Genomic DNA, 16,822 nt, shown 5'->3' with positions numbered 1-16,822 from the left:
TGCTTTGGCGCCCAAATAATCTTACATTTGCTCTAAAAGAAAACATTTTATTTGCGACAAAATACGGGTAAACCGTTTAAAATAGTTTCATTCGAAAGAGACTGTTGTAAATAACTTTAAAACACGTTTATATGTTTTTTACTGCATATTAAAAATATTCCTCCCGGTAAAATCAGTCATCGTAACCATAAAATGAAAGCACTATTTACTGATACGCGTGTACACTGGAAAACATATGCGTGGTCATAAAAAATTACAAATTTATTTCCTTTATATACAAATACAAAGATGTGGTTTGATTGCAAATGAGACAACTATCCACAAAAGTTCAAATGAAGAGGATGAGAGCTAACATAGATAACCGTACGGCATTAAAAAAAATATTGGCTTTTATAAAATGCGCCTGATAAGATCGGGTTTACAATCATATCATACACTTTCAATGGTATTTGTTTACGCTATGTAAAAACAGAAACTCACAAAATATAATGTCGTATTTTATTTTGATTAATATGATGCTGGAAATAATAAAATAATCTTTAAAGACGGGGCAATAAATATTTGAACCAGTGAAGCTTAACAAATGTAAAGTCAGGCCACATCAAATAATTTTGTTGTTATTCAGATTTATAAATGTTCTTATAAGGGATATCTAGGCGAAACTTTTTATTATAATCCATACAAGTAGTCGCTATTGATAACGAACATGAACAGATTGAGATTTTGCACAAGAGATACATTGTTCTTAGTTTGAAAAATGTGTTCATCTGTTATTTATCGTATATAATAATTTAATTTAGCTTACATTTTTGTTTGTTTGGTAAACACTTTTAAAATGAATAAATGTCTATTGCAGGATTTAGATGAAATTTATCGGGAATATCTACATGTACCACCTTTAAATAACTTCAATGATGAAGACAATGATAATATTGATGATAATGAAAACAATGAACTTGAAGACACAGAACCTGTCGAACATATGTCCGAGACTGATGAAATTGCACAAGCAGCTGCAGCTTTCGTTCAACATCAAAATGGAGATAATATATGTATAAACAATGAAGATTTGAATATGGCCAAAATAACTGGAGATTGTGGTTGTCTTGCAAAATGTATAAACCAATTTGAACAAGTTGAAATGATAACTCATATACTTTCTATGCGTGAACTATCAAAAGAAGGTAAAGACATGTACTTAATGGGGAAATTAAAATCAAAAGGAGTCGATAAATCCCGTTCAAGATATGGAGAGCGAAAGCGAACTAGATATGCTTATACCTTTGACGACAGAGAGGTTTGTCGCGATGTATTTCTTCTTACGCATGATATTGGAGAGTCCTATTTAAAGTCTTTGCTCAAACACATGAACACTAATGGTATTGCTCCACGAAAACATGGAAATTGCAATAGACGTCCGAAAAATGCATTTTCATTTGAGGAAATTTCAAATATAGTACAATACTTGAAAAATTATGCTCGTCTGCATGGTTTACCACAAGCTGCCCCACCTAACAGACATGACTCAGAACCTCATGTTTTGTTACCTACGTGTGAATCAAAACAGTCTGTGTTTGACACATATATATCAGCATGTCAGGCAGATGGAACTAGAAGTGTCCACTTAACAACATTCAAAAATGTCTGGTCGTCTTGCTGTCCGCACATACGATTCGCGTCTTTACATTCTGATGTGTGTAATACTTGTAAAAGGCTACGAAAATCTGTCACTCTAGCACAAACCGAGGAGGACAAAATTGAAACATCCCAAAATTACATATCCCATATTGAAGCTGCAAGGAGAGAACGAGAGCTGTACAACGGATGGTTGTCAAAATCGCGCGACGAGTTTAGTAACTATAATCAAGGACAGGTTTTAAAGAATGTTCACTATACAATTGATTTTGCTCAAAGTATTAGTTTGCCACATCATACTGATCAAGTCGGTCAACTGTATTTTTTATCAGGTAGAAAGGTTAAAGTTTTTGGGGTATGCATTGAAGGAAAACGGAAACAGTATAACTATTTGGTTGATGAAGATGAGGGAATTTTAAAAGATTGTGCCGATACAAAGGGTCCAAACGCAACAATTTCCATGTTTGACCATGCTGTTGAGTGTTATGGTCTGAATGAGTCTGATGTGGAATCCATTGTGATAATTGTCCAGGTACGTTACTTTCACTTATATTTCAGTACATTGATTTTTTTTATTATTAAACTCTTAACCAATGTAAAAATGATACCAATTAGCAATATACGACCTCAAAATTGTTTGCGGTCGTATAATAAGGAGATGTGGTATGAATGTAAATAAGACAACTATCCATTGAAGTTCAAATAAAGTGGATGTAAGAATTTATAGGACAACACACGTACTTCAACAATGAGAAAACTCCATACCGCACAGTCGGCTATAAAAGACCCCGATACAAAGAATATAAAACAACACAACTAAGAAAATTAATATGTTCCATTTAAAAAAAAAATCTTCGTCTTGCAATTTAAAGTTTAAAAATTGAGCAACACGAACCTCATGAAAAACCGAAAGTGCTATGGGAGTATTAGGAGTTCGTGCTGTTCAAAACATTGGTTCTATTTAAGATAAAACTGAGCAATTTAGAGGAATTAAATTGAAAATAAAACTACCAATTTAATGAAGCGTAAATATGTTTTACACCCAACAAATAAAAGTATTTAAATACTTGTTCTTTTATTGTAGGAGAAAACAAAAATCGATATATGACTGGCTATCTTGCTTGGCGTGTGCTAACTGGACAACATCAGAAAATAAGCCTAATGATGCAGTTTCCTGGTCACACAAAATGTTTGGTAGACGCTGGATTTGGTCAAGCTAAAAAACTGTTCCGCCGATCAAACTGTGAATCTCATTTAGCGCGCAGCGACATTAAGGTGATTTTCCCGCAAAACCGAATAAAAAATAGTGCAGGAGTTATTTCCCCTATCTGGATCAAAATGTTTAATGGCGGGTATATCATATTATAATGTATTTTCACACCAAATAATGGAAATAATTTGAGTGAAAGCTGTATTTATCAAAAGAAAGATCGCAAGCGGAGTTTAAGCTCCGCCCACTTTTTACCTTATTTGGAAATTCAATGTAGTCGTGAAGCTTGCAGTTTGCAAGTCTGTTAATTGAAGATAATTGAAGCAGCCGTGCACTTGTCAGTTGAGATTAAAACGACCTGGTTGAAGAAACTGATGAGAACAAATGGAAAATTTATTCAATATGATCCATTGTCAGGGTAAAACATGATTTAAAAGGATAATCATGGTGTAATTTATCGCTTTCAGGTATTATAATCTAGAGATATACTAAAATTATGCAGACTGGCTTGTGCATGATAGATCAGATATAACCACGTGTTGCAATATTTAATTTCAACCATGGCCAGTATCTATCATTTTTATACGAAAGACACCGAAACACAGGGGTTCTTCTTCACAGGTGTTTGTTAATGATAATCCTATGGTCCACACAAATTATGAACGTTCATCTTGTGTCAGATAATTTAGGAAAATGAAGAAATAAAATAAAAAACATGTGCCTGTGCCTCTTATCGCCTTTTTAAAAATAATATGCATTAACTATTATAAAGGGCAAATACATGTATTTGAATTGCATGATGCCACAGGGGCGGATCCAGCCATTTTATAAAGGACGGGTTCCCAACCCAGGACAAAGGGGGGTTCCCATTCAAATGCATTGATTGGCCAAAAAAAGTGGGGTTCCAACCCTTGAATCCGCCAATGTGCCATCAGTTATGTATACATTGTACTTATTTACATCATGCCATTCGTCCAAAGTAAAAAAAATATTCCTGCAGGACACATCAAATAAAAAAACTTATTTGCCGGGGCAAATCATGCTTATTATTCTTCATCAAACATGTCAAAACTACTCCAAATAAATATGACGTGTTGAAAGGCTATTATATTTTTTTTTAGTTTCGAAGTAAGGCGTCAAAGAAAAAAAAGAAAATAGCCTTTCAAGATCGAAAGTAAGGTGTCAAAGAAAAAAAATAAACTAGCATATCAAGACGTCATAATTATTTGGACTACATCAAAAACACCTTTAAATAATTATTTCAATTCATCATCCCTAACAAACATTTTTGTGTTGGTCTGTAATTGGTAATAGTCCAAATAATTAAGACGTCTGGCAAGACTTTTTTTTATTTTTCATCTGAGACAGCCAGTAGGAAGATTAAGGCATCCAAGAAAAAAAATTAAATAGCCTTGCCAGACATCATAATTATTTGGACTAGGTCTGTAATTTAGCAGTTCATGTTCAGATGTAATTGTAACCTCTTACAAGGCTACATGTACATGAAGCTATTTCATTTTTCGCAGGAAGGCTCAAAGCTAAAATAAAATAGCCTTGCAAGATGTCTCAATTTTTTAGACTAAGAATAGACCACTTTGCTATTATTATTGTGTGCAATATAGATAAAGACTGAGAAAGCATTGTCCACTTGAATGTTTCGTACATGTACATGTATCTACATGTAATATGGCGCTGTATCTTGTAATTATTTGGAATAGAGGGAAGAACATTTTACACCGGAGTTGAATTTCTTTAATATACATGTACATGTAAATACCATTGATTTCATCATATGTCTAATATCATTCATTATCACAAACTCTATTGTCTGACATTTTTTGTATTTCATAAGTCTAAATATATCAGTGATTTTCCTAATCTTTTTCAAATGGGACCTGGAGTGCCCTGGACACTTAAATTTATGCTAATAAAAGGAACCCTGAACACGTAATCTGGAGCTCTACCACATACATGTATGATGTACACTTGATCCCCCTCTCCCAAAACAGACCAAGGGCGAACAGACCGGATAGCCCCCCCCCCCCCCCCCCCTTTGTCCTGGGTTAGGAACCCCCCTTTTTAAAATGGCTGGATCCGCCCCTGAAATGGGAAATGTGTCAAAGAGACAGCAACCCAACCATAGAACAGACAATAGCAGAAGGTCAACAACTTGTTTTCGTGTTTAGACGTTTTATCTTTCTATGTTTCGTGTTTGGTACGATGTGTGGTTCATATTTCCCCTTATTTCATTATTTATTTTCCCTGTTTCCTGTCATACTCTTTAATTTCTCGTGCTTGTCAAAAAAAGTTTTATATATCTATTTAATATTTATTATGGTCCATGTACATGATGTATTGTTATATACCTAATTTTTTTATAAATAAGTGTTCCTAGTTCACAGTCTGGTATCTGTATCATTCTGGAACTGGAAAGGGTTATTCCGTATCGAGCATGATTTTAACTCTCTCTCTTTTCTTGGCGATGTGGGTAGCAGTTAACTTGTTATTTTATATTGAGAACAAAATATTAGAACAAAAGCTATATTATTTGTGTTTATTTGTGTCCTTTGAATTTAAAAGTCTCCAACGGATACAAAACAGAACTTGTGTGGTTATACATTGTGAGGACCTTCAAATTACTATAAATAGATAACAATCTTTAAAATCAGATGCAATTCAAGAAGGTTTACAATTGACAGCAGAGTCTTTGTCCATTAAAAATGACTGCAGTCAGCTTGTTATTTTCTGTGAAACAATGTACCGGTAATTGTTTCTGCTTTTTTTTCCCTAGGCTAGTGTTTCCATGTTTTATAAACACAAAGTCCAAATAATATTATTATTTCTTAAAAGGCTTTGTTGAGATTAACTGGAATGCCTTCCTCATGTTCCCATCTATGAGTCATATTAGTCTAATGTTATTGCATGTATTTCTTCTTTCAATTTTTTTGCTGCAATTCCTTTCTAATAATGGATTTTGCCATTCATAGTATGAAAGTTATTATTACATGTATAAGGCAAACACAATATATGTCTGTTTAAGGTTACATACATAAAAAAAATAGGGTAGGTAGGTCGGTATTTCCATTTTATTTTATTTTTTCATTTTAATTTTTTGGCATGATTTTAGAGTCATGCGGTTTTATCTTGTCATGGGCCGAGTTCACCTGTATTTTTAAAGATTGAATTATTTCCCTTTGTTATTGGTTGGAAAAAATGGTGGCGAAGTGTTTAATTCATCACACGAGTTGCGAAATTTCCTTAAAACAGCTGCCATAGTTATGATTGTGAACATTAGGATGTATCAGGCAATTGACTTATATTATTGGCAACGCTACAAAAATGTAAATGCACTTTTGACTCTAGTTCAGTTTATTTTTCACTTTACGACGGAAATAAAATGACTATTTAAAGGGTCGGTGCTCAAAAATAGGGTATGTCAGGTAACCGTAAACAGACATATATTTTTTTGGCCTTAGGAAAGACTAAAAGAAGCAATAATCTGAGGCTTATTAATATGTAGTTTGCTCATCACGACTGCCTACTTTTAACATATTATTTTTATATATATATATAATATTATTATCAGTATTAAAATTGAATAGTCACTGCATGCATTTTCCCTCTAAAAAATAGAGTACATGTTTGACATCAAATATCTGAATTGTGTCCCTGTTCAGTGTTGGTTGGAATTAAATCCATTACTCAAAGCTACATGTAAATCCCCAGTAAACAGAATCGAGCTATAATGGTATTTGTAAAATTTTCTTTGTGAAACCACATGACCAAGAGGCAGAAAAAAGCCCCACTTGTAATAAAGCTGTGTATTCTGTTACAACAGACAACTGTGTGGATCACTTTTTAAACTAAACAGCTGTTTAGAAACGGTCAAACCGATAGATGAGAGGGGAGGGTCTCATATTCTTATTGCTGTGAATGTAAGTCTACCTCAATCTACTGATGATACAAAAAATGACCAACACATACATGTACAAGTGTTTTTCATGACACTTAGCTGATATTGTAACATAAGCTCCCTTATGCTCATGATTTTTATTTATTTTAGATTTACTTATTCTAGTTATCAGGATTTTATCTTTTTACATACCAAAACTTTTCATCTTTAAAAAAGTGCGGGTACAATTGCAAATGTATACGGTTTCTATTTCTATCGATACATCTTTAAAACAGCCAGATTTTTGGATAGAGAGTCCGGGGCGTATCCAGCCATTTTAAAAGGGGGGGGGGGGGGGGGGTTCCAACTGTATGTCCCCATTCAAATACATTGATCGGCCAAAAAAACGGGGGGTTCCAACCCCCGGAACAGACCCCCCCCCCCCCCCTTGGATTCGCCAATGAGAGTTGTCTCATTGGCACTCATATATTTTGTACCACATCTTCCTATACATCTATATCTAGACAGACTGACTATATTAAAGTCAGTCTGTCTGTCTGTTCCATGAATTTTTTTCGTCCATCTTTCTCAGGAAAATAACAAGGATTTCTAAAATATGCTTTCAGGGTTTATAAATGTATGAATCAGCAATACCTTGTGATGCTTTTTCATATTCATCATTCAACAACTTCCTGTGTACCTTAAAATTCTTTAAGTTTATGAGGGTATCATAAGCGATCAGTACATGTAGCTCACAGATTCACTTGTTTGTTTCAGATTATTTTATATATTTTTTGTTGGGGGAGGGAGCTGACTATTTTGAGCAGTGCTCTCAGCACTTCTATTTAATCATAATAGTAACATTAAGACAAGCAAACAAACATTAGCAACATGCGTATACGTATCATGGGTTTATTTAATTTGCATTATTTATTGCACATTACTTGTGTGGCAAAAGTAATTTCTTTATTTTAAAAAATATATGATTCATTATCATGATGATTATACACAGATAGTCATACATGTTACATGTATACACAGGTTCATACTATTTTTGTATATATAGCTCTGTAACAGTTTCAGTACTTCATTTGTTTGTACTTATACATCTTTGAATTTAAATGTTTGGCTTTGATGAGTGTTCCTGATGAAAGTAAATCCAGAAAAGCACTTTGGACGCATGAAATTATTAAACGTGTTGTTATCAATTTTTCATGCTTCTTATTTTAAAACTAAAGTATATTATAATCTTTTTCTTTTAGGTCGCCTGAGAATTACAGGACTGAGTATGCCATTCAAGCTTTGGTGAAATGTAAAGTAATGGTTTGAATTTGGAATCTTTATTATAGACAGGTAAATTGTTTATCCTGCAACAATTAAAAACTATGGGTCACCATTTAGGCATTATGGCCTTCAACAATGAGAAAAACACATAAAAGGCCCAAAATCATAAATGTTAATAAACATGTTGAAGGAGAAAACTAATGGCCTAATTTATGTGGGAAAAAAATGAATGAACAAACAAACAAACAACAAGTGCTTAATTACAGACACATACATACAGAATGTGGCGGGGTTTAAGTTGATTGTTTAATAACGGTTAAATATGTTAGCAAGCCAGGCTTTTCTTCCTGTTCTTATAATACATGTACGTGCAAATAAATTACTGTTTTCTTACATCGTGAGAAGATTGTATGATGTAAATTTAGAACTTTATACATGTTAAATGGCAATGATTTTAAAAGGCAACTTTAAATACAAAATGTATCTCATTTTTATAAGAACTGACATTCTGAAATCTATACATCATGTACATGCATGACAAATAAGTAACTACAAGTATGTAGATATTTTCTGAAATAGCAATTATTAATATCACAATTTTCCATTCTTCAAGAATTGCAATACAATAATGTACCCAATATAAATCATGATAATTTCTTAATTAAAAATGAAGTGTCTGTACCAGCAATAATATTTATAAACACAGACATGACAGATACACCTATAATAATATACTGAACTTGCTAGCTAAAATTTCTTGTGGATTACTGATATTGATCATGTTGATATTGAAGTATTCCTGTCATTGTTCACATTTGGAAAAGGAGATATAAATTACATAAATTTAAATATTTATTGCATAGTGCGCTTTTTTAAAATGTGTGTGGAAAATTTAATTTTTGTTCAAATGTTGAATGAAGACATTTATATACTACAGGTAAAAAAGGATGGGAATTATTTTGTTAGCATTTTAATTGTACCTTTTTGAAGAAGTATGTTTGCACAAACTTTTGATTACTTTTTTCATTTTGAAAATTTCATTTGATATATACATTGTACATGTATTATATTTGGATTTTTATATTTCAGGGATAAAGACCTTAGACCTGCAGTCAGACACCAGTTAAAAGTTACTTATTATATAACTCATCATGGCCATTATCATGATTATGGAAGATCTGATTAAAATTTGTTTAGAAAGCTACCAAATATGTCCGTGAAAAATAGAAAAAAGACAGCAATTCTACATAATGTACCGTACTAAGCAGAAGCATTGAATGTTTAAAGACCAAATGAATTGGAATTTAGTGTTTTGATGCTGAAAAAAACAAGGAATATTAATTTTCATCATTATTGAAGTTGATTTTATTACCTCAGTTAAAATGAATTCCAAATATACATGATATCAGCAGTTCGGAGATTTCTGAATATTCTTAGAATATATATAGGAGCTTCAAAAAGGATTTCAGTTAAAAAATTGTATTTCATGGATGTAAAAAATGTAATTTGTTGTCTCTTTCATGAAATATATGAAAAAAACTGCAATATCTAACCAAGACGAGTGAGAGATCTACAAATAGACATGTTATTCAGTTGAATTGTAAACATGGTAAAGAGGAATTTTGAAATATTCATTTATAAGACTTACATGAGTGTTTTGTTATTTTTATGACGATTACAGGCAATTCAATATAAATATTAATCATACCAGTAAACCTACAGATATGTACATTTTCATGAGATATGTACATGTATGCATGCAATTCACTGATGCACCACTAATGGAGTTGCATGTACATGTAATAATAAAAGTAAGAATATGACATATGATTGCCAATGAAACAACTCTCCATCAGGGAACAAATTGTCCTATACATGTACATTTATGTATTGGCCACCAGAGAACAAGAAAATCATATTTTGTCATTATTTATATTTCAATCTCATTTCATAACACACATACTACAGGTTTACAAAAGGTTCAAAAGCATAATAAAGTGTTTTGATTGCAGTTGTTGGTCATATTGATGTTGACCTTCAATACTGAGGAAGACCTCTGTACAAGACTACAAGTGTAACAGCCACACAATGTTTGAACAAAAAAAAAATGGGTATTTTTCTTAGTTTGCATTTATATCATGTAGCTGCTATTTTGTACATATGTACATTTACATACATGTTCATGCGTATCTAACTTTTCTACAGGTACATGTACAAAAATGTATACTTGGGAAATCGGAATTATATTATATTTGTCCAGTCCCCTATATCATGATTCATTCATTTGATTACCACATTACAATGTATACATGTATGGCAATGAAAGCATTCCCAACACACAGACAGAAATTACTTTCTTCTTATTATAAATTTACGTGTATCATATTTATGTACATAGTACAGACTGTACAGCTAGAATTTGATACAAAAATAAGATGATGTGGTATAATTGCCAATGAAGTTTTGATTAACAATTACAATTAAGTTGTGTTACTTTTGTGATTGGGTCAGGTAAAGATAGGTTATATATACTGGTACATTGTACATAGAATTTCTTTTATTCTGACAGAAAAGTTGGCTCCAATCTCAGCAATGAAAACACGATTGATCATGTTGATTGTGCTGAATGTCACGTAAGCACTTGCAGCTATTTCTTGGACTGTCCATTAGTATTGGTGGCCACTTTGTACAGTAGGCAGGATTTTAATACGAAATAAGCGACATAAAAAAATAAGTCACTATTTCCAACGTCATGGTAAAAATGTATACTTTTAAAACTTTTGAAAATGTTGAATAAGTAAAATTTTGCCCTAAATACCAATGAATGGGTTGAAAAGGAAAATTCTGTCCAACAAAATACAGGAAATAACAAGGGACATAAAAAAAAAGCAAGCCATACAAAATTAACTAGCCTGACAACTGTTGAAAAATCAAACATTTAGAGGCAAAAAAAAATCACCCTGCGTATGCCCCCCCCCCCCTCATGAAAATAAATTCAAAAAGACCTCCAAATCATGATTAACAAATTGATACCATCACTTGATTAACAGCAGATATTCAACAAGTAAAATTTGAATATTTTTTGCAGGTAGGTTATTTTATTTAAATTTTAAAATTGCCAATGACACCGATCAAACAAAAAAATAATGAATTCTGAATTCTTTATGAAAATGCAATTGTTTTCAGTAAAATGTTAATGGTTTACAATACACAAACACTAGAAGAGACATAGTAGGGGAATCTATTAATTTATATTATGAACATACACTTGTGAAATCGGAGCTATAATACAAGCACACCAGGTGGCGAATTTGAAATAAAAAAAGGGGGAGGGCTGTGTGCCCCAACACTAATCGACGTTTGGAGTGCTACACATGAACATAATAATGACCTGAATATTTCTGAATTTGTTTCCTTCAAATGATAAAGCAAGCAATAAGAGCATATTTGTTTATTCGCTCAATTATATTATTACATAAAACGCCGGTGAAAACAAAATATACACATAGTTTTTCCGTCAGCCGATCCGAGTATTACAGGGTCTTTCAAACGCCTTTTTCTTGCATTTCATGGCGATTATGTTACTACACGTTAAATTAATTGAAAAGTGCAGGTACAAGAGCTATACCAACCCACTACATTCTGATATTGGTAGAAAGGCCACATTTCATATTTTTCAAAAAGTGCTGCTACAAGTTATTTAGCGTTCGTGTAAAGGAAATTTTACAACCCGAAGTGCCAAAAAGTCAATAAATCGATAAAATTCTCAATGTTTTATTGCTTTTTATTTACAAAACATCTAATAAAAAACTAGTAGCAGCACTTTTCAAGTAAAACAATGTATGCCGATTACAGGGAGACCAAAATCAGGGTGATCCGATATCATCTTCAACCTGCACTTTTGACTTTTTTGGAAAATGTCGTTACTTTCAGTTTGAAGTCACGTGACACTAGTGTATTTATATTTTTCTAAAAATAAAAGTTTGGAATGTAAATCAGAATAGACCCTTTTCCATCCGTTTACTCCTTTGACGTGTATTTTGACTTTTAGACAGAGAAAAATATCTCTGAGTTCAATATGATGTTTCTTGTGTATAAAAATGGGAAATTTCTTGAAATGCCCTTAACATCGCTGCGCGGACGTATTCCGAAAATCATCATCATCAAATGAAGTTGTTCAGTATAACCAAGAGAACAATGAAATAACCTGACAATGGAGAGATTGGAAATCTTTTTTATCTGCGTTGTTTAAACCTGTTCCAGGTATCAGAAAGTATCATCATTTCGTCTTCCGTCATGACAAACCGGGTATTGTTATCGTTAAAGAAAAATGCGATGGGATTGAAAAAGAAATAAACATTCTTCGCCGACCCTTAGAAGAGTTCGATCCGTTGGATCGTCCTGAAGTTATTCCTGCAGCCGGACTTTCACGTACCAGGCATGAATATCTATATTCAAAAGTCCGTCCATATGCTAGGAAGGAACATCAGGCTGCATTTTGTCAAGCACCAGGAGAAGAGTAAACTTTTGAATGTCAACAAACTTTAATCGACGTCAAGTACATTATTCCAACGTTATACTGATTTTTATTTACGTTAGAACAAATTTGTATATGTTATTATGTCACCCGATCGACAAAGTCGGGTGACATATTGCTTTTCCTGTTTCTTTTTCCCTATTATTATTATTATTATTATTATTATTATTTTTCTTCCACCTAATTTTGTCCGGCAGTTTTCTCAGAGCCAAAGGAACCAATCTGAATGATAGTGCACTATAACAAGGAACCCTGACTTTCCTGTGTCTTTCCGGTATTGGAACTAAAAAAATGGCTGCCATCACCATGGAAACGAAAAAATGGTGAAAAAATATAGTTTTAGAGTTAAGGGAATTATTTGAGAATGCTTAAGCTTAAAATCTTTAGATTTTAATACAATGTAGGTGCCCACTATATACTGCTTTGGGATGATTTTGGCAATCATTGGAACTGCTATGCTGCCATGGATACCACACCAAAAATTTCCAAAATATGGAAATGCTCCAAATTTAATAAAACTTCACAGAAACGATGAGCAACATTGTAAGATGTGGAATTTGGCGTTGGAATTTCCAAAATGTCTGCCGTTACCATGGAAACAATGCAAAAATGGTTAAAATGGTCCAAAAAACACCTAAAAGTGGCATTTACTTCCTTAAAAGGGTAGGTCAAATCCATTGAAACTCTGATGGTATGTTCCCTCCCATGTACCAATGTGGTATCTGCCATTAGAAATTTGGAATGGTCTGTGTAACCATAGAAACCAGCCAAAATGTCAAAAATTTCAATAATTTCAAAATGCTCAAAAAGTAATGAAACTCACTGATTGTTGACTGTCAAGTCTGCATGAAACTTTTGAAGTTGGAATTTCCAAAATGGCTACCGTTGCCATGGAAACTGGAAAAATGTCAAATATTTTCAAAATGCTCCAAACTTAATGAAACTTAATAATATTGTCACCTGGCATGTATAGATGAGACTTTTGACTTTGAAACTTTCAAAATGGCTGCCGTTGCCATGGAAACAAGGCAAAAATGTCATATTTTGAAAAATGATCTAAATGTACTGAAAATTTACAGAAAAATGTACAGCCATGCAAATATGTGCATTCATTGTTAAAAGTTTTTGAAATGGCTGCCGCTTAGTGGCAATAGGGGGAAGGGTGACATCCGCTATTGCTTGCAATGGCAAATCTAGTTAAAATTAAAATTTCTCAACTAGTTTCCAAACGATCGTTGTCAAATTTTTTACATTGGATTGGCATTAGTATTTTCTATTTAGGTAATATAAAATCTGATAATACACAATTTTTGCCATAAGGGTCGATTTTGCTTGTCGGGCGTCATATATATATATAATGTCTAAAAATAGCAACAATCAACATTCAATCTACTTAGGCGTGGATCAGTATGTAAAAAATAAACTGATACAGTTACTGAATTAATATATATATGCTCTCATTTAAACTTTAAGCTCCCAACAACTAGTATCAAACAGACCAGTCCATTTCACACAACTCAGAGTCGAGTCATGATCCCAACAACTAGTATCAAACAAACAAGTCAATCTCGCACAACTCAGAGACGAGTCATGATCCCAACAACTACTAGTATCAAACAGACCAGTCCATTTCTCACAACTCAGAGTCGAGTCATGATCCCAACAACTAGTATCAAACAGACCAGTCCATTTCACACAACTCAGAGACGAGTCATGATCCCAACAACTAGTATCAAACAGACCAGTCCATGTCACACAACTCAGAGACGAGTCATTTATGAAATTTGTACTGAAGTGGTGAAAAAGGTAAGATATTTCAGTGGAAATAAACCGAATGCTAAATTATCCACCATTTTCTACACAAGGAAATGCCTGTACCAAGTCAAGAATATGACAGTTGTTTTTCCATATTTGATAAGTGACTTTCCATTTGAATTTTCCTTGGAGTTCAGTATTTTTGTTATTTTACTTTTTTTTTTGTAACATTGACATTTTTTTTTTCCTTTTTGCATTTAAAATTATTGTTCGTTATGCGTGAATATACACACTTGTTCATTAAAGCTGTAAACTATTTCTCTCACTTTTTCAGAGTACATCATGGACGGATTTGGATGATACCATTAAAGGCATCCTTACATCTTTGTTAGGTAAGTTTGAAATTCATTGAATTTAAATTTTGCAAATTGTCAATAAAATAAAAAAAAAAAAAGAAGAGACGAGACGAGGCGAGTCTGATAAACCAATTTAAACAACTGATTCAAAAATACCAAACCAACAATCAAGAGTGGTAAATCTATTGACAATAAATACATAGAGGAAACTGTAAACACAACAAAAAATAATCAGGACAATAGAAACACATTAAAAGCTACAATGAGAACAGCGGCTGGTATATCAGGTGCTCCGGAAGGGTTGACGTATCCTACTCCACATGTGTCACCATATAATATAAAATGGTAAACATTTGCAAAAAATTTCACTTATGATTCTACTAGAAACAATTGATTTTTTTGTTGTTGTAGCAGTTGGTTGGAGTGCTGTCCACAGTAATATGTATGATGTATCTGATAAGGGGCAGTTTAAGAACAAGAAACTTTATATCTAAATGTTTTTGTTGCATAAGTTGTAAAAAGTGTACTCGCACCATTGAGACAGCTGGCACAATTGAGGAATACCAAATGACACCTGTACATACCTCTACTAGTTTTGAATCCGTTGAAATTTTCACCCAATAATTCGAAATAATTACCCATTTGTACATAAAATTTATATTCTTTTCATTTAAGGTGTCTTACCAATATATACTTCCATTATGTCGTTAATGATAGGATAAAAGTTCTACCTTCAAATAACCGATTTGCTCATAATATGAAATATTACACCTTTTAATGAATATTTGATCCTTTCTTTTTTCAGTTTTAGTTACTACGTCAATTTTTAGATATTTGAAAAATTGGATTAATAATATTACTGAACAACAACAACATCAACCCCTGATCCCCGTACAACAACAACCCCTGATCCCCGAACAACAACAAAAACAACCACTGATCCCCGAACAACAACAATAACAACCCCTGATCCCCGAACAACAACAACAACAACCTCTTATTATTGAACATCGTATACCTAGAAGATCTGGCAGATTGATTAAACCGCTTATAAGATATGGTTTTGATAACTAATGTATGATTTTATAATAGTCCTTATATGATTTTACTATATATTTAACCTTCTGTTACAAAATTGGTATCTATTCCACATAAGCATTAGGACGTATAAATATACACACCTATCATACGCTGTCTCAATGTGGAGATTTTGAGATTTTGTATTATAAATTTATATTGCTATTTTGTTTTTTATATCAGGGAGATTTGCCGGATTTTTTTTTGTATCAATTTTATATCGTCTTTATGTTTTTACAAAAAAAAAAAGACTCAGAATTTACATTTTTTATGTTTATGAGGGAGATTGTATTTTAAGATCTCAGGGAGATTTGGAGATTTTGTATTATATATTTATATTGCTATGTTATTTTTATATCAGGGAGATTTGCAGGATTTTTTTTTTGTATTAATTTTATATTACCTTGACAAAGAGACTCAGAATTTACATTTGTTATGTTTAATGTGCTCATATTTTGTATTTTGATATCTCAGGGAGATCGCATTTTGATATCTCTGGGATATTTGGAGATTTTGTATTATATATTTATATTCCTATTTTGTCTTTATATCAGGGAGATATGCAGATTTTTTTTTTTGTATTAATTTTACATTGCCAATAATAAAAATTTATGTGTTTTCCTATAGGAATTGTAACATGGTAATACATACCTCTAGACAAAGGCTGATTTGCCATACTTTCATCATCATCACTGTGATTATTATTGCACCTTGTGTATGTGTAGGTGAAGGAATGAGTATCACATTAATAGCCATACCCGTGGGTGTGGGAAGCATGTTAGGGAGGTCAAAACCCTACAAAAAAATGGACAAATTTATAATGAAAGAAACTACTTGAAGATTGATTGATTGTTGGTTGCTTAACGTCCAGTGGCAAATATTTCATGCATATTCAGGACGAGAACAAGTTCACAATAAATACAATAGGTAGGTTGTTGTAATAGAGTCCATCTAGGATGATGGTCGGGGAAATGTGGACTGCCACTGGAAAATGAGGCTATATTGGATAGGGACAGAAATTTTGCCTTACAACAGGAACTACTTGAAGAAGGCGTCAATACCGTACTTATTTGAAG

The 16,822-nt window shown here is 32.7% G+C and overlaps 1 protein-coding gene, 1 long non-coding RNA gene and 1 pseudogene across 3 annotated transcripts; all 3 read left to right on the top strand.

The window, feature by feature from the left end:
• Nucleotides 1-855: 855 nt before the first annotated feature.
• Nucleotides 856-12,613, top strand: LOC139494207 (uncharacterized; annotated as a pseudogene).
• On the top strand, nucleotides 3,019-10,084 carry LOC139495492 (uncharacterized). Of its 2 annotated transcripts, none has more exons than XR_011657364.1 (3): nucleotides 3,019-3,312; nucleotides 8,000-8,090; nucleotides 9,111-10,084. It is a non-coding gene; the product is annotated as an uncharacterized lncRNA (long non-coding RNA). The 2 variants fall into 2 exon arrangements; XR_011657363.1 differs by lacking the exon at nucleotides 3,019-3,312 and adding an exon at nucleotides 5,915-6,186.
• Nucleotides 12,614-13,935: 1,322 nt separating the features above from the next.
• LOC139494811 (putative uncharacterized protein DDB_G0293878) lies at nucleotides 13,936-16,362 on the top strand. Its single transcript, XM_071282987.1, has 3 exons — nucleotides 13,936-14,364; nucleotides 14,648-14,705; nucleotides 15,475-16,362. Exons 1-3 carry the CDS (start codon nucleotides 14,089-14,091, stop codon nucleotides 15,627-15,629), a joined length of 489 nt encoding a protein of 162 aa, XP_071139088.1. The 5' UTR covers nucleotides 13,936-14,088; the 3' UTR covers nucleotides 15,630-16,362.
• Nucleotides 16,363-16,822: the final 460 nt, after the last annotated feature.

The sequence above is a fragment of the Mytilus edulis genome, chromosome 11 (assembly GCF_963676685.1).
Source record: "Mytilus edulis chromosome 11, xbMytEdul2.2, whole genome shotgun sequence".
Classification (NCBI taxonomy): Eukaryota; Metazoa; Mollusca; class Bivalvia; order Mytilida; family Mytilidae; genus Mytilus; species Mytilus edulis.
Note: the sequence above shows the minus strand (reverse complement) of the source record. Positions and strands in the feature narration are given on the sequence as shown.